Genomic DNA, 26,488 nt, shown 5'->3' with positions numbered 1-26,488 from the left:
AGGAAAACAGACCTGATGTTGCAGAACAGTGATTTTAGAAAAAGAGGAAGTTAAGAATTCCCCTAATGCAAAAAAAACTTCTGAATCAACATTACAAAGAAAACAGTTAAGTAATTAGATATTGTAACAAGAAGGACAACTGCAAATATGTTGCCTTCTGGAACAATGTACTTAGAGGTATGTCCCAGGTTTAGAGGGAGAGTGAACAGTTTAGATTTTATTATTTGGGGAATGTATAACTTAACTGTCTCAGTCATGATCTAATTGAATGATAGAACAGGCTGGAGGGGAAGAATACCTTTGTGCTACTCTGATGAAAAAGGGAGCTGCCAGTGAAAACAGAAATCCATGGATACATGGGGTACCGTAGTATGGAGATTTCTGAAGTTACGTGAAGAGACTAGAGAAATGTGGTTGTTTTCCTTTGACAGCAAAACAAGTAGGAGATCTGATAGAGTTCAAAATCATTGGGGATGGCATGGTGGCTCAGTGGTTGGCATTGCTCCCTCACAGCACCAGGAACCCTGATTTGGTTTCACTCTCGAGCGACTGTGTGCAGTTTGCATATTCTCCCTGCATCTGTCAGGTTTCCTCCAGGTGCCCCAGTTTCCTTCTGCCCTCCAAAAATGTGCAGGTTAGGTGGATTTTCCATGCTCAATTGCCCATAGTGTCCAGGGTGTGTGAATTAGCCATGGGAAATGTGGGGCTACAGAGATGGGGTAGGTCTGGTGTGGATTTAATAGGCCAAATGATATACTTCCACACTGTAGGAATGCTATGATTCTATTAAAGTGCATATTATTCCTGAACTTCCATATATAAAAGCATAGAATTTATGCAAAAACCTGTATAAAATCACTGGTTGTTCAGCTGGAATGTTGTATTCCATTCTGGGCACCAAATTTCATGAAGATGTCAAAAGAAATGGTGCAGAAAAGATTTGAAGAATGGTACATGGATTAGGAAGCTGTAACTATTTGTACTGTACATGGTGAGATCTGTACATAGTGATAACTGTAGTACAGTATTGGGTGCAGTTCTATGGAGCAATAGACCTGTTATACAACAACAGATTTGTACTCATCAGTACTGTCACCCAATGTTACTCAGTGACTAACCTTTATTCACCAATACTGTACTCTGGTGTTATACAACTCCAAAGTTCTCTCTTGCCACATCTCATGATTGGAAGCATCATGACTGTTGAAACTGCAAGTGAGTTTCACTAGTCGGGTTATGCCACTAACACTACCCATTAACTCAGTTCTGCTCTGCAGAACAGGTGGCTGGGGTGAGGCCATACTGAATTCTTCAGCTCCAATTTAATGTACATTCACCTTAAAGTCATAAATAACCCTGAAGTGCTAGATTTCCCAACAAATCAATCCAGAAAGGAAGTTATAAGAATGCTTTTTCAAAAAAAACCCACAAAGTTTATACTTCGGAAGCATGTAATTCAAAATCTGAAGAGTGAGGGGGATAAGTACCCTGGTGGAGACACACAGAAATGGATGGTTCCTGATTCTACTGTTACCACTGCTGCAGCTTTTCTGATCCAAACCAATGTAGCAACACGGTAGCAGGGAATCTCCTCAAAGCTTTTAAAAGATTGCAATAAGTAAACATAGTGAGACATGATTTCCAAATCAGAGGTGCTAAATCATTGATAGGTGCTTTTTATTACAATTAGGATTAAGAATGAGTTGCCTCAGAGTAGTTGCTATGGCGTCCATTGTGTTGCAATCTGATAGAAGCAAGATGAAGCGGCCCTTAATCCTTTAAAGAGAAGGTAATAATAAAAAGTCAAATGCATAAATCAATGATGAAGGAATAAGAGGTGCTTGTTTGCCCTATACACTCCCACTTAGAGTTCCAGCATTTAGGACCAAAAACCTCTGAGCTCCAACTCCTAGTTTTCGTTTTAAAACATGTCAGCAGCAAATTTAGAACGACAGCCCAAGAACCATTGGCAGCATTCTGGAATATATCCTCTTCTTAGGTACTTTGTAACCTCATTGTAGATTGGCAGGCTGCACTGGCCACTGTCCCTGGCCTTGCTGGGACTGAAGTAATCGATGAAGTTCTTTAAACTGAAAAACCACGTTGTCCTTAAGGTCTGGGTTTGAGATTTGCAGACAGATACTCCCACTATCGAATGACAACTCCCCTGAAAACATCTCAAACATCATTCTTGCCACAACCGGAATCACCTGAACCATCATAAAAAAGGAAAAGATTAAATGTCAAGTTGCCATATTGCACTTTGTTACTCACATTAAATCTTTATTCCACAGCGAATGGAGTATAAAAATAGGGAAATCTTGCTAAAATTATAAAAAGCACTAGCCAGATCTCGGCTTGAATCCTGTGAATGGTTTTGGTCCACTTATCTAATGAAAGATATATTGGCATTGGAGGCAGCCCAGAGAAAGATCAATTAGGTTGATCTAAGCTATGGAGGGGGCTTTCATCGGAGCAGAGATTGAGTAGATTCAGCATACAAACACGAGTTCGTAAGAATGAAATTAAGATTGACTTCATGAGGTCAAATTGAAACATACAAGATGGGTACAATTCCAATGTTTAAAAGACATTTGAATAGATACATGAATAGGAAAGGTTTGGAGGGGTATGAGCCATGAGCAGCCAGGGTGGGACTAGTTTTATTTAGAATTATGTTTGGCATGGACTGGTTGGGCCAAAGAGCCTGTTTCTGTGCCATAGCATTTGAGGAGGCTTGATAGGGTAGATGGGAGAATATTTTATTCACACGTTGGATGTGGGCATTGCAGCTGGGCCAATATTTATTGCCTATCCCCTGGTGAACTGCTTTCTTGAATTACTGCAGTCCATGTATTGTAAAATAGCACCACATGCCCATAAGAAGGAACTCCTGGAAGGGAGTTATTCCTTTTGTGAGAGAGTATAGGACCAGAGGGCATAATCCCAAAGTAAGTAGTCACTCAGTTAAAACAGAGATAAGGAAGAATTTTTTTCTCAGAATTGAATCTGTGGAATTAGATTAGATTAGATTCCCTACATTCTTTACTACAGAGGGCTGTTGAGGCTAGGGCATTAAGTACATCCAAAGCTGAGACAACTTTATAATCATTAAGGAACCAGAGGCTATTGGAATAGGGTAGGGAAGTGCAGGACAGGATTGTCAGCTCAGCCATGATTTAATTAAATGGTAGAATGGAATTGAGGGGCTGAATGGCCCACTTCTTCTCCTTTATTTTATCATCTTATGGAGTTCACCACCAAAAGGCAGCTTTTGACTAGGATTTCCTTTATAGTAGGGATCACATTTTTGGCAACAACCAAAGTGGCTAACTCTCACCAACACAAGCACTTTTGTAAATAACAAACATTTAGCACAAGATCCTTTTCTCTCATGGGAAGGAGAATCCATTTACAGACGTGTATCTAGACATCAGGAAAGGGTGTCCAGACAGTTGTATTCCTCATATGAGAGAGTGTTCACACTGTATGATCCTCCCCAGGATGGTGTCTGTTCAAAGGTGACAGCATGGGCCCAGAGATTTGAGCAAACTCCAAAGAATTTATACAGTCACCAGATCAGAGAAGCCAACTACCCACTCTGCCCCATTCAAAGACTTACCTGCACCATGATCAACTTTTTTTCCTTGGGTTTGCCATCTGGCCATTCCTCACCAAAGCAGAGCTGGATCTCGTAAAGTGGGGCAACACTAGTCTGTCCCTTCTGATACATTATCAATTCTGTGAAAGAAAGGAGTATAATGAATGGAGACAAATATGCATTCTCCCTTTGAAATTATCTTGTTTTCAAATATCCCCTTGGCTTCATCCCTCCCCACTTCTGTAACATCTAGACAGTATTCTTCAGAGATTGCTGTGCTCCTCCAATTCTCTTCCCTTGTGCATCTCCTATTTTAATTGTTCCAACATTGTTCCAGTGTTGGTGTCTGGGCCTTAAGCTCTGGAATCCTCTCCCTAAATATCTTCAAGACACTTTGACATTCAAACCAGAATTTGACATTGAACCAGATAAGGTGATATTGTAGTGGAGAGACACAAACATGGTTAAAGAGATTGTCTGAAAGGACAAAAGAGAGGTAGAGAGGTTCAGGGAGGAAATACCAGAGCTAGGGACTTGGAAGTTGAAATTGCAGCTGGCAATCCTGTAGCAATTAAAATTGGAATGCTTAAGAAACTCTCATAGATATCCCAGAGGACCAGGGAGGAGTCACAGAGTAAAAAAAAACCATGAAAACGTTAAAATTCCAGATGCTGCTTAAATAGAAGGTAATGTCGGTCAGCAAGTGCACAGACGTTGCTGGATTCATTGAAAGATAGATCCTTGGGAGACTTCAGAGGTAAAGATGTAGGAACAAGAAGAGGAACCATTGCAAGTGACACTGGCTATGATTAACTGGGTAAAAAACAAGGGCTGCAGATGCTGGAAACCAGATTCTAGGTTAGAGTGGTGCTGGAAAAGCCCAGCAGTTCAAGCTCCTCGAATGCTGCCTGAACTGCTGTGCTTTTCCAGGACCACTCTAATCTAGAAACTGGCTATGATTAAGTAAATGAGAATGGATCTGGATGATTTCTACTGTCCATCAGTTTTTGTTTCAGTGCATCTGCAATTTCCTTTGGTCCACCATTACTGGATGTGCATTCAGGTGTCTCACATTAAAGTTCTAGAATTCTCTCCTGTGATGTTTTCCTATGTTAAAGGTACTATATTAATGCAAGTTATTGCCATTATTCCAATGACGTATTAAATTTATCTGCTGATCCGTTGAGGTGAAAGTAAAAGCAAGTAAAAAATCCATCTCATGGCTCTAGTCTCCAGTGTTTGGCCAATACTTATCCCTCAACCACCAAAATCGCCAAAGACTATTATTTTGCAAGTGTCATATTGCTGTTTGTGTGACCTTGCCGTGATCAATTTGGTGGTTTCATTTTCTTCCGTTTGATTGTGACTACATTTCAAAATACCTACTTCATTGCTGGAAAGCTATCCAAGATATCTGGATATTGTCGAGGTGCTGTATTCCCTGTTGTGTTCGAGAACATTCTTTTGAAACTGGAGCTAAAGCAAGTTGTTTGGATGAGTTACAGTTACTTTTACATTGTATTTAATCACATTATATCTGAGCTGGAAATGCTTTACCTAATGAGCACCCAAACTGGGAAATATTCCATTCCCAAATTCACATCCCTGACCTTGCTTCAAACAGACAAAACACAACAAAAAGGTTAAAAGAAATCGGCCAACTCACCACTGAGGAAGTTCTCCAAACTGAAGAGTTTGATCTTCTTCTCCCTCTCAAGGGGATTGGGTCCTGGTGCTCCAATAGCACAAGGCCCAGACCAGTACACCTTACACTGGCACAGACGGATGGCGTAAATATCCTGCCCATGGATCTCCAGGATGAGACCCCGGTCCATGACATCCAGCAAGTGATTGGTGTAATATCGCTGCTTCTCATGAGAGACTTGATCCGTACTGGGGAAACGGACCTGTTCCAAGGTAATGGGTCCAAAGAGCTCCACTTGGTCTGGGATAGGGCCTAGATCGCCATAGTATAAACGGCAGCCATGAGGGTTGCTGACAGTGATCAACGATCCCATCTGTTTTCCCCGGTATTGGAACTTCACATCCAGGTCAGTCACTGCCCCACAGGAAGAGACAGAACCTTGGTTAGACCACACTCGGTGCATTGTAAATAGTTCCGGTCTCTATAAGGATATTGAGGCGGTGGAGAAGGCGTAAAGAACATTAATGTCACCAGAACTGAGGTCAGATCTATCTGGAAAAATTGTACAGGCTGGGGCTCTTTCTCCAGAGAAGGCTGATAGTTAACTGATGGAAGTTTTTAAGTTTAAGGAACAGTTTCATAAAGTAGCTGGAGAAATGTTACCACCTAGAGGGCAGAGTTTAGTGGTCATAAATATCACGTGGTCACTACTAAATCTAATAGACAATTCAGGAGAACCATCTTTGCCCAAGATTGTAAAAAAAGTTGAACATATTACCATGAAGAGTAATTAACACTAATAACACAGATGGAATTAAAGAAAAACTAGACAAACACAGGAAGGAACAAGGTAGAGAAGCTAGAGGTGGTAAAAAGGAATGGGAGGAGTCATGGGTGGAACATAAACACAGACAGTTGAGACAGAAGACCTGTTTCTTTGCTTTATGTGCTATAGTACGTAAAAAGGATGACACAGATGGTGCTTATGAGGGCCATGCTACAGTAGTTACAGCAACCAAATGTTATGCAGTGTCATCCATGGTTTTGTCAGGATTACTCCTGTTCGCCAACTCAGAGTAGATTCAAATCTGACTCCAGATACGAGGATAAAACCTAGGCTAAGATTCCCAGTAGAGCTCTGTGGGAAAGCTACATAGTTAGAGGTGCTGTCTTTCAGCTAAGAAATAAAGAGATTCCATGGCATTATTTCAAAGCACAAACATCAGAATGTGTTTGTTAGTCAAAATCCCCAAAGAAACAGATTATCTAGCCATTTATATCATTGCAATTTCTGGGAACCTGCTGTGTGCAAATTGACTACTACATTTCCTACATTACAACACTGATTTCACTATAAAAATAGTTTGGACAAGATGATAAAACAAACTAGGTCATTTCTTTAAGATGGAGGAGAGACTAAATACCCCAGAATTTTAATTCCTCCAAGCAAATTACTTATACAAATGTTCAGCAAAGGCAGGATAAAGCTCAGCTATGACACAAACAAACTCTGCATTCCTACACAGCTTTAAGAAGTTCATCTCAGGCCTAATACAATAGGATCGAATTTATGATGCAGGGACAGGCTATTTGGCTCAACTGGCCTAAGGCAGTATTTATGCTACACATAGACCTTCCAACCTATCAGCACAATCTTTTATTTCTATCCCTACACAGGTTGGAATGTGTGAACCACTAGGTAAAAAGGTAAAAACTAGGTAAAAACTCTAATCTAGACTCTGGTTTCCAGCATCTGCAGCCCTTGTTTTTACCAGTTGATTTTAACCCTACTGCGAATCCTCTTGCATGGATGCCTGCCTTGAAGAAGTTTTCCTCCTCTCAAGAATCTCAGTGAGTCTCTCTCTCACTGCAACCCCCAGCTCATCTCCTCTACCCTGAAGCTCTTCAACCATGTCCTGAAACAGCCTACCTGCCTATTTTCCTTTCCACCTATCTACTCCACCCTCCTCTCTGACCTATCACCTTCATCCCCACCCCCATTCACCCATTGTTCTCTTTGCTACCTTCCCCCACCCTCCTCTCTGATCTATCACTTCCATCCCCACCCCCATTCACCTATTATACTCTTATGCTACTTTCTCCCCACCCCCACCCCCATCCCCACCCCCCTCTCATTTATCTCTCCACTCTGCAGGCACCCTGCCTCTATTCCTGATGAAGGGCTTTTGCCCAAAACGCCTATTTTCCTGCTTCTCGGATGCTGCCTGACCTGCTGTGCTTTTCCAGCACCACTCTAATCTAGACTGTGTGAACCACTAGGAGAAAGTGAGGACTGCAGATGCTGGAGATCAGAGCTGAAAATGTGTTGCTGGAAAAGCGCAGCAGGTCAGGCAGCATCCAAAGAACAGGAGAATCGATGTTTCAGGCATCAGCCCTTCTTCAGGAATGAGGAAAGTGTGTCAGCAGGCTAAGGTAAAAAGGTAGGGAGGAGGGACTTGGGGGAGGGGCGTAAGGAATGCGATAGGTGGAGGGAGGTCAAGGTGAGGGTGATAGGCCGGAGTGGGGTGGGGGCGGAGAGGTCAGGAAGAAGATTGCAGGTTAGGAAGGTGGTGCTGAGTTCGAGGGATTTGACTGAGACAAGGTGGGGGGAGGGGAAATTAGGAAACTGGAGAAATCTGAGTTCATCCCTTGTGGTTGGAGGGTTCCCAGGCAGAAGATGAGGTGCTCTTCCTCCAACCATCGTGTTGCCATAGTCTGGCGATGGAGGAGTCCTAGGACCTGCATGTCCTTGGTGGAGTGGGAGGGGGAGTTGAAGTGTTGGGCTACGGGGTGGTTGGGTTGGTTGGTTGGTCTGGGTGTCCCAGAGGTGTTCTCTCAAACATTCCGCAAGTAGGCGGCCTGTCTCCCAATATAGAGGAGGCCACATCGGGTGCAGCGGATGCAATAGATGATGTGTGTGGAGGTGCAGGTGAATTTGTGGCGGATATGGAAGTGTCCCTTGGGGCCTTGGAGGGAGGTGTGGGCGCAAGTTTTGCATTTCTTGTGGTTGCAGGGGAAGGTGCCAGGAGTGGAGGTTGGGTTGGTGGGGGGTGTGGACCTGACGAGGAAGTCACGGAGGGAGTGGTCTTTTCGGAATGCTGATAGGGGAGGGGAAGGAAATATGTCCCTGGTGGTGGGGTCTGTTTGGAGGTGGCGGAAATGACGGCGGATGATACGCTGGACATGGAGGTTGGTGGGGTGGTAGGTGAGGACCAGTGGGGTTCTGTCCTGGTGGCGGTTGGAGGGGCGGGGCACAAGGGTGGAGGAGCAGGAAGTGGAAGAGATGTGGTGGAGGGCATCGTCGACTACGTCTGTGTGAATCACTAGTTCTTTTACCTTCTGGATATTCAGATCCACTTCCTTCAACAGAACTGAATAACAAATGAGATGTATAACAGATAGTCATTGTATAATGCCTATGTAACACTAATGCACAAGTTAAAATTATATTCTAAATGTTCTGAACATCCAATTTATAAAGTCATCTCCTGAATGCAAACTGCCAACATTTCTCAAATCATGCAGGAGGAAGCCAATAAGAAGAAATAGCAACTTACATGGCAGAGAGTTGATAAACATTTCAGACGTGGTCATTGAGGGGAACTGGTCCACTTGCTGTGTTGAGAGTGGATTAAGAGTTCCTTGAGCAATTGGAGTAACATTCGGTTGAATGAGGCCTCCATGAGTAAGGTTGGGCTGAGAGAGTTCACTGTGGTCTAGATTTGCATGGGAAAGATCCCCTTGCGGGAGGGTCGGGTTAGCAAGTCTTCCATTCATGCAGGAATCAGGCACTGTAAGTTCCTGTTTCGACCAGGTCTGTGTTGGGTATGGTGGTAGGCTGATCTTATCTGGCACAAATCAAAGGACAGGAAAAATAAAATGAAAATATTGTTCTGAAAGACAAGATAAAGGGCAGTAGAATACTAGGTCAGGCACTGGCTTTAGTGTTTGCCAGGAAAACACAATGGAATCCCTGCTGAAATTCCCATTAAATGACAGAGATATATTCCTGGCATAACTGCATGAACTCATTTCCCTCATCTGGGAAGGAGGAGTGTACTGGGGGATAAACTGTGATTGTCATCATTTTCAAGGATCAAGCCAAGTCTGACGTCCAGATTCCTGAAGTAATTATTCCACTCAAAATTTGGCAGGAGACTCTCTGAAGAACTACTCAAACACTTTAGGGAAGTCCTTACAGTATCGCTGAAGGGATCAAACAACATCTCTCAACAACCCACCCCCCCCCTCCAATCCTGCCCATAAAAGTCCCTGGCCAGTGACAAACCCAGTTGGAGAGCATGCACAAACTTGCCAGTAACTCAACCACTCAATTTGCAAGAACCTCCCACTGACCCCCATTTGTGGCAGAGGCTGCAGAATATGAATTGCAATTATTGACCATCTGAAAACCCATTGAACATGAGTTCCTGATTCTGAGAAATGCCTAAGAAGAAGTAACCTCATTTCATACTAAGTCATTCATTTTACCATTACCCCTGCCAAAAACCACAAATGAATAATGACGTCCACTCTCACCTTCTAAGGTCATCGATGGAAACAAAACTTGGAGCTGTTGCTGCAAAAATAAAAGAAAGAGATCAGTCACTGAGTAGAGGTTTGTTAAAACATTGTGAAACATTACTTGTTTAAAGAAGACCTTGCTAGTTGCACCAGGTTAATAATTAGCAGCACCTCTGGCATCTTTGGGCAGGTGCAGCCTGGGTTATCTGAGCAACTCTTATCAGCAAGATCTCAGTTTCTATTTCTGATGTGTAAGACTGGTCTCAGGTGGGGTAAAAGTGGGGTATACAATTGACCTGCGTCCTTGACCTAGAGAGAGGATCATATAGCTTTATAGGAATAGGAGGAAACCATTTAACCCTCAAGCCTGTTCCAACATCTATTAGATCATGACTGATCTGTAACTCACCTACCTTTACTCCACATCCTTTATATACTTATCAAACGATAACTTATCAATCACACCTTGAAAGCCCTAATTGACTCCCAGCAAATAAAGTTTTAGGGGAAGTTCTAGACTTCCATTTCCTAACCTCTCCTCTGAATGTCTACATTCTTCAAGTTAGATCCCATTTCCTGAAGTGTCCTACCGGAGCAAATCATTACTCTGTATTTAGACTATTTGATCCCCTGATCATTTGAAACACCTCCTTACCCTCTAACTCAAGGGAATTCAAGGCAATATTTGTCCTAATTATTTCATCCTTTTAGTTCCAACTTTGAGGCCATTTCTATAGTGGGTTTATCTTCAGTCCCATAGCTGCTTTCTGTCAAATGCAGAAAGGAACTTAATGCCCAAAGGTCTCATATATAGGTAATTCAGTGTTTCAAATTGCAGGGCTGGAGTTGATAGAATGTTAGTTCCAGATAGCTGGGCATGAAAATGACAAAACATTACAGCACAGGAGGAGACTCTTTGGCCTTCAAACCTAAGCTGGCACTTTGAGAAACTCGTTAAAATCATTGATAGACTTGCCTCTTCCTCGTCGTCCACTTCACAGTCAATAGCCTCTGAAGGAAAGGAAAAAGGCATATCAGATAATAATTAAAGAAACAATGGATATTCACTGATCCCTGGAACGGATTTGAATTCTAATGAACAGTCAGATTCAAAATGGTTAGCCAGTCCTTCTTGTTTAACTCTGCCATGTGTTTCCAGCGTTTACAGTTTGCCTTTCATTTCCACTCCACAGACTTTTTTTCTGTTTTAGTTTTCCGATTCCAGGAAGCCAAATATGGTACCACATTCTCCAGCTAATACACGGATGCTGTAACATTTGCCTATAACACAATGCAAGTGTTAATATAGGGAAATGGCACAGGTTTCTAATCTACAGGAGAACCCAGAGATGTAAAATAAATTTTCTTAAGTTATAATTACGTACTGTTTGTAAGGGTAGTGGAAACACATTTTAAATATTATCTTTTCAAAGAAAGTTGATATACATTTGTAAGGAAAGTGTATGTAGGCCTAGGAGGAAAGAGCATATAAGTGGAACTAAATGAAGAGCACTTTCAAAAACTCACACAAACTTGATTGGCTGAATGGCCATCACTTGTACAGTAGTTCTTCTATAATGCGATGGTTGTGTTCTTGTACAACCCCACATTATAGAAAAATTACGCTTTTGAAACAGTGCATTACAGCCAACACATATTTTAAAAGTTTGCACATTAGAAACAATGTCCCCAATTCGTCAGTCACTTTACAGTGAATTCACATTGACGAAACATGCGTTATAGAAGAACGACCTGTAGTGTGTTATGTGACTCAGTGAGAAATTTTCAACAGGGAACACCAACAAGGCTTTTGAAAATATCAGAGCATTGACGTGGGTACAATTATAATGTTTAAAAAACATTTGGTTAGGTACGTGGATAGGAAAAGGTTGGAGGGATATGGGCCAGGAACAGGCAGATGGGAATAGTTTAGTTTGGGATTGTTTGGCATAGACTGGTTGGATCGAAGGGTCTGTTTCTATGCTGTGTAACTCTATGACTCTATATTGTGCATCAGGTCATTCTACAATTGGAATACTGTAATTTGTGATTTGCTGATCGCACAAAACAGGCTAGCGAGATGGAGAGGTGTGGTTTTTAGGGAGGAGGAAAGAACGAGATAGTGAAAATCCCACAGTGATGGAGAGTATCATCCATCTGGCTGAGAGACCCAGAGACAAGGGAAAGGCATCTGAGTAGTCAATGCAGATTTTTCTGTTGCCGAGGTATACCACAGCTTTAGCATTTTTGAAGCTAACTTTTTTTTTAGATTAGATTAGATTAGACTTACAGTGAGGAAACAGGCCCTTCGGCCCAACAAGTCCACACCGCCTTGCTGAAGCGCAACCCACCCATACCCCTACATCTACCCCTTACCTAACACTACAGGCAATTTAGCATGGCCAATTCACCTGACCTGCACATCTTTGGACTGTGGGAGGAAACCGGAGCACCCGGAGGAAACCCACGCAGACACGGGGAGAATGTGCAAACTCCACACAGTCAGTCGCCTGAGGCTGGTTGTTGTATCAGTCACTATCTTGTAGAGACTGGCCACATGACCTAGATAAACATATATGTAAGGGATGGAGGCTATTTTTGCATTAGAAACCAACAATCTCCCCAGGGCAATGTCCAAATGCCCTGATACTTAGAGGATTGTTCCTTTTTCTATACCCTCAGCTCATACAGTGATGAATTACTCAGCATACTTCCAAACAGCTGTCCTGAATTTTTTTTCTTTTGATTTATTCTTGGGTTTCTTTTTTTAAAATAATTCACAGGATGAAGGATGATTTATAGCCCAAGGGGCAGTTTGGAGTCAACCATATTATGGTCAGGAGTCACATATAAGCCAGACCAGAAACAGGCAGTTCCTTCCCTAAAGGACATTAGTGAGCCAGATGGGTTTTTCCCAACAATGCTTCAGGTTAATTTAGTTTCAATGAATTCCAGTTTTTACTGAATTCAAATCCCACCACTGGCCAGAATTTGAACTTGGGCCTGCAGAACATTAACTGGGACTGCGTCTCTGGATTTACACCACACGCTGCATCTGAAAGGCTAAGGGAATTGTAGAAAATGCCACACATCCCTCGCTCAAATTCTTCTCCCTCCAGCCATCTGGCAGAAGATACTGGAGCACTAGGTCTCTCACAGCCAGACTGTGCAATAGTTTCTTCCCTCAAGCAGTCAGGCTTCTTAATGCTGTATGACCGGACTCTTTTTAATCTGAAATTCTTTGCACGACTTTGAATTAATGCAAGAACAATGTCTATTAATTATAATTTTCTTATTACACTGCCATTTGTGAGTTTTGCACTTCTGTGCACTTTATGCCACCCTTTGTATGATCGACTAGTTTGTGCTGTCCATGTATCACCTTTGTTCTGGAGGAACTTCTGTCTTGTTTTTACTGTATCAGTTGTATATAGTAGAAATGACAAATAAAAGTTACTCTACTCTGTCTCTAACAGGAGAAAGTGAGGACTGCAGATGCTGGAGATCAGAGCTGAAAAATGTGTTGCTGGAAAAGCGCAGCAGGTCAGGCAGCATCCAAGGAGCAGGAGAATCGACATTTCGGGCATTAGCCCTTCCTCAGGAATGAGGAAGGTGTGCCAAGCAGGCTAAGATAAAAGGTAGAGAGGAGGGACTTGGGGGAGGGGCGTTGGGAATGCGATAGGTGGAAGGAGGTTAAGGTGAGGGTGATAGGCGGGAGAGGGGGTGGGGGCAGAGAGGTCAGGAAGAAGATTGCAGGTCAAGAAGGCAGGGCTGAGTCCGAGGGTTGGGACTGAGATAAGGTGGGGGGAAGGGGAAATGAGGAAGCTGGAGAAATCTGCATTCATCCCTTGTGGTTGGAGGGTTCCTAGGCAGAAGATGAGGCGCTCTTCCTCCAGGCGTCATATTGCCATGGTTGGGCGACGGAGGCGGCCAAGGACATGCATGTCCTTGGCGGAGTGGGAGGGGGAGTTAAAGTGTTCAGCCACAGGGCGGTTGTGTTGGTTGGTGCGGGTGTCCCAGAGGTGTTCTCTGAAATGTTCCACAAATAGGCGGCCTGTCTCCCCAAAGTAGACGAGGCCACATCGGATGCAGTGGATGCAGTAAATGATGTGTGTGGAGGTGCAGGTGAATTTGTGGTGGATATGGAAGGATCCCTTGGAGCCTTGGAGGGGAGTAAGGGGGGAGGTGTGGGCGCAGGTTTTGCATTTCTTGCAGTTGCAGGGGAAGGTGCCGGGAGTGGAGGTTGGGTTGGTGGGGGGTGTGGACCTGACAAGGGACTCGCGGAGGGAGTGGTCTTTCCAGAATGCTGATAGGGGAGGGGAAGGAAATATATCCTTGGTGGTGGGGTCTCTTTGGAGGTGGCAGAAATGACGAAGGACAATACGATATATCTGGAGGTTGGTGGGGTGGTAGGTGAGGACCAGTGGGGTTCTGTCCTGGTGGGGATTGGAGGGGCGGGGTTCAAGGATGGAGGAGCAGGAAGTGGAGGAGATGCGGTGGAGAGCATCGACAACCACGTCTGAGGGGAAGCTGCGGTCATTGAAGAAGGAGGCCATCTGGGTTGTTCGGTATTGGAATTGGTCCTCCTGGGAGCAGATGCGGCGGAGGCAAAGGAATTGGGAATAGGGGATGGCATTTTTACAGGGGCCAGGGTGGGAGGAGGTGTAATCTAGGTAGCTGTGGGAGTCAGTTGGTTTATAGTAAATGTCCGTGTTGAGTCGGTCGCCCGAGATAGAAATGGAGAGGTCAAGGAAGGGGAGGGAAGAGTCTGAGATGGTCCAGGTAAATTTGAGGTCGGGGTGGAAGGTGTTAGTAAAGTGGACTTATATATATACGATGCAAATGAGTTTTACGTTTGCCTTAAGTTTCAGGGCAGAATAAAGCAAAAAGGGAAAGAAGAGGGAAGAAAGACCTGAGAGGGATTCAAAGAAATTCTGCAGCTTGTACCTGGAGTGCCGTTTCCTCCGTTGGACTGCTGTAGGTCACATACTTGGTAGATCTTATATGGCTGCATGGGGGTCTCCTTAGTGCCATCATAAATCAGTTTAAACTCCCTGCTCTTGTTGAGGGCACAGCGGAGGTTTGCTTTCCATTTGGCAGGGTCTGGCCCATCAACACCTTGATGGTATTTGCCCGTCTCCACTGCCCAAGCCTAGTTTTGGAAAGAACATGACGACAAATCAAATATAAAACAAATAGAACTACAGCTGACAGCAGGTTGTGTGCTAAAAATCTTGTCTCCAAACTTCTCCAGAACATTTCTCTTTGATCAAACTTTTAGCCCACTCCGTTAAAATCTCCTTCTTTAATTCAATAGCTATTATGTTTCCATTAAGCAAATTATGATGTTATACCACTTTATTGGCACTATGTAAACCCACATTGTTGTTTTGAGTCAGAAGGTTATGTATTCAAGTCCCTCTCCAGACATTTTGGCACCTATTTTATGCTGATTCTCAAATGCAGTGTTAAGGGAGTGCTATATTATCAGAAGGGTCATCTGTTGTATCAAGTAATGATTCTGAAAACATTAATGTTGAAAATAGCATTAGACTCCACCCAATCTGATGGTGTTATACAATCTTGGATACAAAATCAAGGAGTCCAACTCCAGATCCCAATGGTGCTAGATGTGTCTTCTCTGGCTCTTGATAGTCTTAGTAATATGTCTACCTGGCAATGTAAATTGTAGCTATTGTTACCATGCAATAAACTACAAATTATTGTTACGACAATTACGTCTTCTCGTTAAGATTCACAGGTGGTTCATCCTCTACCACTGTTAATCAAACAGACCTCTAAATTCAGTATAGAATCATAGAATCTCTACAGTGTGGAATCAGAGCATTTAGCCCATTTAGTCCACACCGACACTCTGAAGAGCTTCCCACCCAGACCCATTCCCCCTATCCAACTCTGTAACCCTGCATTTCTCATGGCTGACCCACCTAGCTTGCACATCCCTGGACACTATAGTGTCCCTGTTATAGGAAGCATATTATGAAGCTGCAGATCATTCAGAAGAAATTTACCAGGATTGGAGGGTTGAGTTATAAAGAGAGGCTGGATAGGCTGGGACCTTTTTCACTGGAGCTTAGGAAGTGAGAGGTGACCTTTTAGAGGTTTGTAAATTTAGGACACATATACATAAGGTGAACGGCAGGTTTCTTTTCTCTAGGGTGTGGGATTTCAAGTTGGGGCATATTTTTAAGGTGAGAGGAGAAAGATTTAAAAAGATGAGGGTGGGTCGTGTATGGAATGAACTTCCAGAGGAAATGGTGGATGCAGCTACAGTTACAACATTTAATTAGGAAGAATGCCTAATCTTCTGCCTTGGGACCCTCCAACACACGGCATCAATGTCGATTTCGCCAGTTTCGTCATCTCCCCTCCCTCCCACCTCATCCCAGATCCAACCATCCAACTTGGCACCGCCCTCTTGAACTGTCCTACTTGTCCATCTTCCTTCCCCCCTATTTCTCCACTATCTGCTCCGACATATCACTATCACCCCCCCCACCACCTCCAACGACCTATCGCCTTCCCAGCCACCTCCCCCCCAGCCACACCCTCACCCTTCTATTTCTCTCAGACCCCTCCCCCAACCCCCAACATTCCTGATGAAGAGCTTATGCCTGAAATGTTGATTCTCCTGCTCCTCGGATGCTGCCTGACCTATTGTGCTTTTCCAGCACCATAGTTTGATTCATTACACGTCTGGACAGGTTGATTAAAAATAATTGGAAAGGAACAACCCGTAGGGGCTGGATATATCAGCCTTGTAATGATATTATAATTGAATTTTGATAAATTTTTGTGCTAAGTTTCTGTTGATCTTGCAACCTTTTTGTTACAGTCCCACCAAAAGCTGTGTAAACTCCTATTGTTCACTTAAAAATACAGTAGAACAGTGGATTGGTGGCATTCCACTTTAACCACTTTAACCAGTGATTGGTTCTACAGACATAAAACATAATCTTTCAGATGAGGTGCTAAACATCCTGCCTGCTCTCTCAGGAAGGTGTAAGAAAGCCCACAGCTCCATGAATTATCCCTGTTGTTCTGGTCAATATTTATTCATCAACTAACAATACTGCCTAAACTGATGATGTAGTTACTGACATTGTGTTTGTGGGAGCTTACTTTGTGCTATTTGGCTAGTATTTTTCCTAATTTTCAAAAATGTCAACACTTCAAAACCAACCCTTGACTGTAAAGCACATTCCTGATGAAGGGCTTATGCCTGAAACATCAACTCTCCTGCTCCTCGGATGCTGCCTAACCCGCTGTGTTTTTCCAGTGCCACCGTTTCCAACTGTAAAGCACTTTGGGAATCAAGATTGTGAAATGCAATGTCTTTATTACTTCCTTTACACATATATAAAACACTGCTAATGTAACTCTAACATGTTTCACAAGCTCGGTATGGTATGAACACTGCTGATGTAGTTCCTCAGCTCTGAGGAAGGGTCACTCAACCAGAAACATTAGTTTCTGATTTCTCTCCACAGATGCTGCCAGATCTGCTCAGCTTTCTCAACAAATTTCTGTTTTTGTTTGTGGTATGAAAAGAATTGGGAAAACAAGAATTGCTAAGGGGAAGTGAGGGATGTTTACAGATGAGTTCGCAGAGGTTGTTCCAGTTTGGAAGAAAAGTTTTAGTACTTCTTCTAAGATGTTTTAAATAATCTGTTCTTTTGGTTATGTGCAAAGATGTTATTGTCTGTGCTAAACATCTTGCTGAAAATCCTTAACAGCAGTGCATATACCTACAGAACACACAAAAGCAGTAATGGTTTCCCTGCCTATGGGTCAGAAGTAACAGCTTCAAGTGCCAGGATGTGATAAGCACGGAGCTGTGTCATAACATGTCCAGACAGGTTAATTTAATATTTTTTTAACCACATGCCACCGATTGCAGTGGTTCAAGGCAGCTCTCCACCACCTTTTCCAGGACAATGGGTATTAAATAAGCATAACATTCTATCTCCTGATTTCATGCCCAGTGAGTCATCTCCAAATTACTCTACCCCCCAAGTATTTCCATTGAATAGATGGAAGAAGCAGAACAATTTACAGCAAAATTGTTCAGCGCAAAGCAAACAAGAAGCTACCTTGAAAATTGTGTTTTCATCGTCCTGGGTGGGGATGTGTCTGGTAGCATGCCGCCAAGGGATCTGAAAATGCTTCCGTTGGTCATCCAGCCACTGAAGCCCAGGATATTGCCCACTATCCACCTGTGCCAAAAGCCATGGTTTCAAGCGAATCCTCCGTGGTTGCATTGCCATCATTGTAAAGTCCTTGGAATGTCTAACCTGAAACTAATGAAGATAATGACATAGTACTACTTAAATATTTACAACAACAACCATTTACATTTATAGCATGCCTTTAATCAATGTTTTCCCCGAGATTTTTGTTCATGTGCAGGCTATTTATTACTGGTGTGGGTGCACACTTGTTTAACTGATAAGAATTACTTTTAACACAGTAAAACATCCTCAGCGATTCTCAGGACTATAATCAAACAAAAAATTGTGACACTGAATCATATAAGGAGATGTTAGGACAGTTTACAAAAGCCTTGTCAAAGTGGTGGGTTTTCATTTTAAATTATTTAGGGAAATTTTCCAGAGCTTAGGGCTGAGGCCACTGAAGGTATGTCTGCCAATAGTGGACCAAACAAAATTGGGAGTGTGCATAAAAACAGGATTAGAGGAATTTAGCAATCTTGGTTGGATGAAGGATTGGAAAATCAGACTTTCTGCTTGAAACCCTTTTTCTTTTTGAATACAGAACAAATTTCTAAAAGGAAGTAACAACTTCCTATGGAATAATTCAGTTAGACTAAAAATGAAAATATTATTTACCCAGAAGGAACTTCCTCATGACAAATCAGCTAACTTTGGAAGTCCCTTCAATCCCAAGTTGATAATAACAAAACCCGTCAATAAACACTTCTCTTGAATAATCTTTTTGAATCAAATTTCCATTTTTGCTTCACACCAAGAGAATTAATTCACACTTCTCTTTTTCTAAAAAAACAAAACTGGTATTTTCAGTTTAGAACTCTATGTTGTCATATCCCTTTAATCCCCTTTCATTCAAAAACGTATCTTTCTCTGGTCTTGCATATTAATATGATCTCTGTTTCAATCATTAGCCTTCAGATTCTCCCTATTTTGTCTGCTGTAGCTCCTCTTAATATGTATGTTTCCTCTTTCAAGATTCCTCAATCAGTGGGAACAGTCCATTTCTACCTACCCTATCACACAATTGTTCATAACTTTAAACACCTTCATTAATTTATCCCCTAAACGTTTTATTCAAACAGAACCAGTATTGCTTGTCCAGATCTGACCTTGGTATTTGTATAATTGTATTATACCAGGCAGCATACCCATGAGATAAAACAAATATTCTACAGGTCGGACGGTACTTATGGGAAAGAGCCCAGAGTATTTCAGTATGTTCTGTTTTTATTTCAGATTTCCAACATCTGCAATATTTTATTTTGGTATATTTACGTAGATATAAGCTATGCCATAGAAGGATGCATCTTTGAATCAAGGGTTGTGGGTTCAAGTCTCACTCTAGGACTTTAGCACAAAAGCCAAAGTTGTTACTCCAGTGCACCACTGAGGAATAGCTGCTCTTATTGCACAACACATAAAACTGAAGCCCTTTCTGTCCCATCGGGTGAATACAAAAAGTCCCATTGGTCTATTTTGAAGAGCAGGGGGGTATATCTGTGATTTCTTGACCAACACTTATTTCTCAACAAACATTTTAAAATATAACTATCCCATTGCATTTATGGTAGCTTGCTGTGTGCAAATTTGCTGCCACCTTTCTTAAATACAACAGTGACTGCACTTCAAAAAGTACACTATTGACTGAAACGATGCTAGGATGTCTTGATATCATGGAAGGTACTATATAAATACATTTCTTTCCTTCGTTTTCACATGGAGTCCATAAACGTACCCCAGTACTCCAGTTATAGCATACTAAAGTTTTATAAGTACACATGTTTGGGCTTTCATATTCTACTAGGAGAAAGTGAGGACTGCAGATGCTGGAGATCAGAGCTGAAAAATGTGTTGCTGGAAAAGCGCAGCAGGTCAGGCAGCATCCAAGGAGCAGGAGAATCGACGTTTCGGGCATTAGCCCTTCTTCAGGAATGAGGAAAGTGTGCACAGCAGGCTAAGATAAAAGATAGGGGGGAGGGGCAGATAGTGGAGGAGGTTAAGGTGAGGGTGATAGGCCGGAGTGGGGGTGGGGGCGGAGAGGTCAGGAAGAAGATTGCAGGTTAGGAAGGTGGTGCTGAGTTTGAGGGTTGGGACTGAGACAAGGTGGGGGGAGGGGAAATGAGGAAACTGGAGAAATCTGAGTTCATCCCTTGTGGTTGGAGGGTTCCTAGGCAGAAAATGAGGTGCTCTTCCTCCAGCCGTCGTGTTGCTATGGTCTGGCGATGGAGGAGTCCAAGGACCTTGGTGGAGTGGGAGGGTGAGTTGAAGTGTTGAGCCACAGGGTGGTTGGGTTGGTTGGTGCGGGTGTCCCAGAGGTGTTCTCTGAAACGTTCCGCAAGTAGGTGGCCTGTCTCCCCAATATAAAGGAGGCCACATCGGGTGCAGCGGATACAGTAAATGATGTTGTGGAGGTGCAGGTGAATTTGTGGCGGACATGGAAGGATCCCTTGGGGCCTTGGAGGGAAGTAAGGGGGGAGGTGTGGGCGCAAGTTTTGTATTTCTTGTGGTTGCAGGGGAAGGTGCCGGGAGTGGAGGTTGGGTTGGTGGGGGGGTGTGGACCTGACGAGGGAGTCACGGAGGGAGTGGTCTTTTCGGAACGCTGATAGGGGAGGGGAGGGAAATATATCCTTGGTCGTGGGGTCCGTTTGGAGGTGGCGGAAGTGACGACGGATGATACGATGTATATGGAGGTTGGTGTGGTGGTAGGTGGCCATCAAGCCAAGAATAATTTGCTTTTTATAGCTTTATCCGCCTCAAGCACTGCTTTAAATTTCCTCTAACCCTCAAACCCGAATTTCCTCTGCTCTTTGACATCACCCAACCTCCCCTCTATACCAGAATGTAGTAATACTTGTATTTAAACTGTGCCATCTCACATCTACTCACATTGAGATCCATCTTCACATTTGTCCATTCCACCATCCTGTCTATGTTATTTTGCAGATTCCTTTCTTTCTCAAAGTTACTTAAATTGCTTATTTCAGTATCATCTGCAAATTTAAACACCTTCCAGTCCTAAATCCAAATCAGCAATACATCCTGTGAACAGAAGAGATTCCGTTGGGACAGTGCAGCCCACTCCTCACATAATACTCTCTTTCCTCCCTTTTAACCAGTTTGAATTTAATTTTTTATGCTTAAACTTCAAGAAATAATCTCTAGTATGGCATTTTGCCGTAGACTTTCATGAAGCTTGTTCATCACATTATGCATAACCTCAAACTCCTCAAAGTGAAGACAGAAATTGCTGGAGAAACTTCAGAATGTTCTAAAGAAGGGTCACTGGCCTCAGATCATTAACTCTCATTTTTCTCCACAAATGCTGCCAGACCTGCTGAGTTTCTCCTAATTTCTGTTTTTGTTTCAGATTTCCAACATTCACAGTTCTTTAGTTTTACCTCAAATTGAAGAATTTGATTAATTGGCCAAGTACAATCTTTCTTTCTGAAGGTTGTGCTTTTTCTTTCATCAAAAATGTTTAAAAGTCTGTACAATTCTTCCCACTGCAATTGTTAAGCTTGTTTATTCCATAATTACTTGGATTAACATTAGCTCCCTTTCTGAAAAAGAAACTTAGTTTTTAACTACTTTCCATTCCTCTGGTAGTTGCCCACTCTCAGTAGAACCCTAAAATATAGGGCAGAATTTTTTTGAAGGTGAGGTTTTCCATAACCCCACCTGAAGAGTTGATGAAGAAGGTATCTCAATAATGTCAGCTGCCCCACAGCCAATTAAGGCTCGACAGGACATTAATCTCTCAAGTTCAAGACGGCTGCAACAATCCAATCCAAGGGATGTCCACTTCTGGTACGACAGACAGTCACTAAAGAAGAGGAACTTAGAGACACTGGACTTCAGGTTAATTTGGCATATCAGCAGCTTCTGGCTAGCAGGCACCAGGCACGAGGTGAATTAGCCAGGTTTGTGAGGCTAGGGGTGGAGGTTAAAAGCAGGTATGACTTTATGAAGGAGAGACAGACCATCTTATATCCCTGTCACTTAATGGTCTCAATAGACCCAAAAGCGAATAGCCTGACATCTCCCCTCCATAAAATGGAAGACAGATCAAGGCAGGAGGCTATGTAGCATGCAAAATAGGTGCTGCATTTTATGAGATATTTTTGTATATTTTATGCATTTTGTGGAGGTGATAGCCTAGTGGTGTTATCGCTGGATTGTTACCTCAGAGACCCAGGTAACGTTTTGGGGACCATATTTGAATCCTGCCAGGGCAGACTATGGAATTTACATTCAATAAAAAAATCTGGAAGGAAGAGTTTAATGATGACCATGAAACCATTGTCAATTGTCAGAAAAACCCACCCTGCTTCAGTTAAATCCTTTAGGGAAGGAAACTACCGTCATTACCTGGTCTTGTCAACATGTGATTCCAGACCCATAGCAATGTGGCTAATTCTTAAATTGCCCTCGAGGCAATTAGGGATGGGCAATAAATACTGACCTAGCCAGCGATGCACTCATCCCACAAATGAATAAGAAGAGTCCTTCCATGATTTCAAGTCCAGGTGGAGACTGTTAAATTTGGTCTATAATGTCTTGGTCTTGTGCTGATTCCATTTTCCTTTCACTCGGGATATTTGGATGTTTTCCACAAGGTGCTGGTGATATGTTTCCCTTTAGCTTCACTAACTTGTCCAAAATGGGGAATTGGGGCATTTGATTTAGGAACATCTAACTTGTGAATGCAATCTCATACAGGGAGATTTTAAAGTTCCTTTATATTGTCCTGCATTGTGTTCCGAACCCAAATATATAAATAGAAAGCAGAAAACCCGTACAGTGCTTCGCCTGAGGCCCACTGAAGATGTTACCTAGTATGGTGACGAAATGTCTGGAAATGAACCTCCCAGCTCAGTGAGCAAACCAACATCCAGAACCTCAACCTGAGCTACAAATCTTCTCAAAACCTGTTCTGACTTGTGTACAAATTGATTTGCCAACAGACTCCATAACAGAACCTGTTCGCAACCTGGGGACTGCCTGTACACTTTTTATTTATATATTATCTCTTATCTTGCAGTTAATCAATTTAGGATTTAGTCCCTGTCCAATACCCTCCTTTTGGAAGCTCTGAGCTGTGCCCACAATTATTCAGAAGACAGAAGTATTTACCTCACAGTTTAAGATCCTGATTAGTAATAAGATAAATAACACATTAATCTGTTCATGATGGTATTATCTAAGGAAAGATTTGGCCAAGTCTCCAGCGACCTCACTGCTTTTCCCAATGTAATGCCACTGAATCCATTTCAATCTTTGGAACAAGCAAGTACGACCTCAGTTTCACCTCTCGCCCAAAAACTTCCATGTAGTTCTATAGAGTAATCTGAGGGGTACAACTTGAATGCATAATGCTGTGATATAGCTGGGACTGAAATTATGTTAAGATACTAGAGAAATGTGTTTGTTCTCCTTTGACAGCAAAGCACAACAAGAGATTTGAGAGTTCAAACTCATGAATGGTTTTGATATATTGGGGATGGAATGGTGGCTCAGTGGTTAGCATTGCTGCCTCACAGCACCAGGACCTGGATTCGATTCTATCCTCAGGCGACTGTCTGTGTGGAGTTTGCACATTCTCCCCATGTCTGTATGGGTTTCCTACAGTTTCCTTCCTGATGTGCAGGTTAGGTACATTGTGTATGCTAAATTGCCCACAGTGTCCAGGGTGTGTAGATTAGGTGTATTAGCCATGGGAAATGTAGGGTTACAGGGATAGGGTGGGTTTGGGTGGGTTGCTGTTTGGAGGATTAGTGTGGACTCAATGGGCTGAATGGCCAGCTTCCACACATAGGGATTCTTTGGTTCTTTGATATTATTTACAGAAATGGCAGTAATCAGAGGATACACATTTAGGGTGTTGGCAGAAGAACTACTGATGGCATGAAGATACTTCTTTTTTAAAATATATTTTTATTGAAAAAATAGATTTATTTTAACATTACAATAAATACAAAACAATACAATTCAAAACAATACAAAGAAAGAACACAAAAGTTTTAAAAATACCCAACCCGCCCTCATGTACAAATGTATAAATATATATAGAACAATTTACAATAAAAACCCCAACTATTTAATTTAAAAGAAAACCAACAAACTAATAAATAGTAATAACTCAACTCAACTCAACCAACAAGACACAGTTCCTCCTCCCTGAATATTGGACTCGTAAAGCACAGTCATTACTGTTATACAAAAGCCCTTATTAATGTGGAAGATAAATCTGTGTCCAGATATTCCAAAAAGGGCTGCCATGTCTTATAGAAATTGTCAGTTTTGTGGTGTACCGAACTTGTGAGAAAATCTAAGGGGATGTAGTTCATAACAATCTACCGCCAACCTGACAGTCCTGGGGGTTTTCGGAAAACCAACCTAGCAAGATATTCTTTCTTGTGCAGAAACTGAGGATATTGAAAAGTTTTTTTATGCGCACCTGCAGGAAACACACTGGGCAGGCCAAGAGGAGAGGTGGGGTCTTTCTCCACCCTTACACCCAAAATCCCCTTCATTGCACCTGCCACAGTGCTCCAGTATGTTTGAAGCCCACCATAGGACCAGAGACAATGGGTAAGAGTGCCCATACCAACCCTGCACTTGGGACATGTTGAAGATATCCCTGGTTTAAATTTTGACAAATGTTCCGGAGTCAAGTGGACACGGTGGAGAATCTTCAACTATAAAGCATGGGTCCTATTGCAGTTGCGGTTTAGCTAATTTAATGAGGGGTCGCTTACGATGCCAAATAAAGGAGCTGAACCAGCCGTTCAGTCTCTTGAATGTTTGGTTGTTGAAAATCAGAGGGAGCATCTGTCTATGGTATAGCAAATGGGGGAGAATATTCATCTCAATAAGCGCTATCCAACCCAACCACGAGACTGAAAGCGCCTCTCATCTTTGAAGGTCTTGTTTGATTTTGTCAAATAATTGAACAAAATTAGCTTTGAACAGCCAATCCAGAAACATGCCCAAACACACAAAAAAAAACCCCTGTGACCACTTACACGGGAATTAATATTTGCCCTCAAGACCTTCGTAAGACCGCTCATAGGCATAGCCTTTGATTTTGCAAAATTAACCTTGTACCCCAAAAAGTGCAAAATGCACTGATGCATTGTATCAGGCAAGGTTCCGAAACTGCTAGATTTGACAAAAAAATTAGGACATCGCCCGCATACAACAAAATCTTCTGTAATTTTGACCCCACTTCTGGAGCTGACATATTGGGATCCCTACAAACGGCCTCTGCCAACGGTTCAATCACCGACGTAAAAAGTAATGGTGAAAGGGGACAGCTCTGCCCCAACCAGACTTCCTCTATTTTTAAAGGAAAGAAAAAAGACAAATCCAAACAACACTACTATTTGTACATTCTAAATTGCTCAAATTAGGTTAATTTCTCCACAAAGTCTCTTGCCTTCTCCGACATGTCAAAGAGATGTACGGATTCCACAGTATTTACTGTGGAAAAGGATATGGAATTTTTAAACTGTAGGGAAATAGATGGTGACATTTTGCAAAATGTCTAGGTTACAGAGGAGGAAGTGCTGGATTTCTTGAAATGGGTAAAGGTGGATAAATCCCCAGGTGTAGCCAAGAACTCTGTGGGAAGCTAGAGAAGTGATTGCTGGGCCTCTTGCTGAGATACTTGTATCATTGATAGTCACAAGTGAGGTGCCGGAAGACTGGAGGTTGGCAAACATGGTGCCACTGTTTAAGAAGGATGGTAAAGACAAGCCTTATAGACCGGTGAGCCTGACCTCAGTGGTTGGCAAGTTGTTGGAGGGACAGGATGTACATGTATTTGGAAAGGCAAGGACTGATTAGGGATAGTCAACATGGCTTTGTGCGTGGGAAATCATGTCTCACAAACTTGATTGAGTTTTTTGAAGAAGTAACAAAGAGGATTGATGAGGGCAGAGCAGTAGATGTGATCTATATGAACTTCAGTAAGGCGTTCGACAAGGTTCCCCATGGGAGACTGATTAGCAAGGTTAGGTCTCATTGAATACAGGGAGAACTAGCCATTTGGATACAGAACTGGCTCAAAGGTAGAAGACAGAAGGTGGTGGTGGAGGGTTTTTCAGACTGGAGGCCTGTGATGACTGGAGTGCCACAAGGATTGGTGCTGGGTCCTCTACTTTTTGTCATTTACACAAATGATTTGGGTGCGAGCATAGAGGTACAGTTAGTAAGTTTGCAGATGACACCAAAATTGGAGGTGTAGTGGACAGTGAAGAGGGTTACCTCAGTTTACAACAGGATCTTGACCAGATGGGCCAATAGGCTGAGGAGTGGCAGATGAAGTTTAATTCAGATAAATGCGAGGTGCTGCATTTTGGGAAAGCAAATCTTAGCAGGACGTATACACTTAATGGTAAGGTCCTTGGGAGTGTTGCTGAACAAAGAGACCTTGGAGTGCAGGTTCATAGCTCCTTGAAAGTG

At 42.6% G+C, this 26,488-nt stretch overlaps 1 protein-coding gene across 1 annotated transcript in view; it reads right to left on the bottom strand.

Moving 5' to 3' along the window:
• Window positions 1–1,660: 1,660 nt before the first annotated feature.
• LOC140466940 (interferon regulatory factor 6-like) overlaps window positions 1,661–26,488 on the bottom strand; it is a 47,196-nt gene continuing 22,368 nt past the window's right edge. The window contains exons 2-9 of the mRNA XM_072562807.1: window positions 17,885–18,091; window positions 14,718–14,922; window positions 10,747–10,781; window positions 9,786–9,825; window positions 8,804–9,094; window positions 5,268–5,660; window positions 3,623–3,741; window positions 1,661–2,210 (exon numbers count right to left, since the gene is read on the bottom strand). Coding sequence (XP_072418908.1) covers window positions 2,013–2,210; window positions 3,623–3,741; window positions 5,268–5,660; window positions 8,804–9,094; window positions 9,786–9,825; window positions 10,747–10,781; window positions 14,718–14,922; window positions 17,885–18,061 — 1,458 coding nt within the window. The 5' untranslated portion in view covers window positions 18,062–18,091 and the 3' untranslated portion in view covers window positions 1,661–2,012. The remainder of the gene's footprint in view (window positions 2,211–3,622; window positions 3,742–5,267; window positions 5,661–8,803; window positions 9,095–9,785; window positions 9,826–10,746; window positions 10,782–14,717; window positions 14,923–17,884; window positions 18,092–26,488) is intronic.

Source organism: Chiloscyllium punctatum, chromosome 44 (assembly GCF_047496795.1).
Source record: "Chiloscyllium punctatum isolate Juve2018m chromosome 44, sChiPun1.3, whole genome shotgun sequence".
In the NCBI taxonomy this organism is placed as follows: domain Eukaryota; kingdom Metazoa; phylum Chordata; class Chondrichthyes; order Orectolobiformes; family Hemiscylliidae; genus Chiloscyllium; species Chiloscyllium punctatum.
The sequence above is the reverse complement of the archived record's forward strand: the minus strand, read 5'-3'. Positions and strand labels throughout refer to the sequence as shown.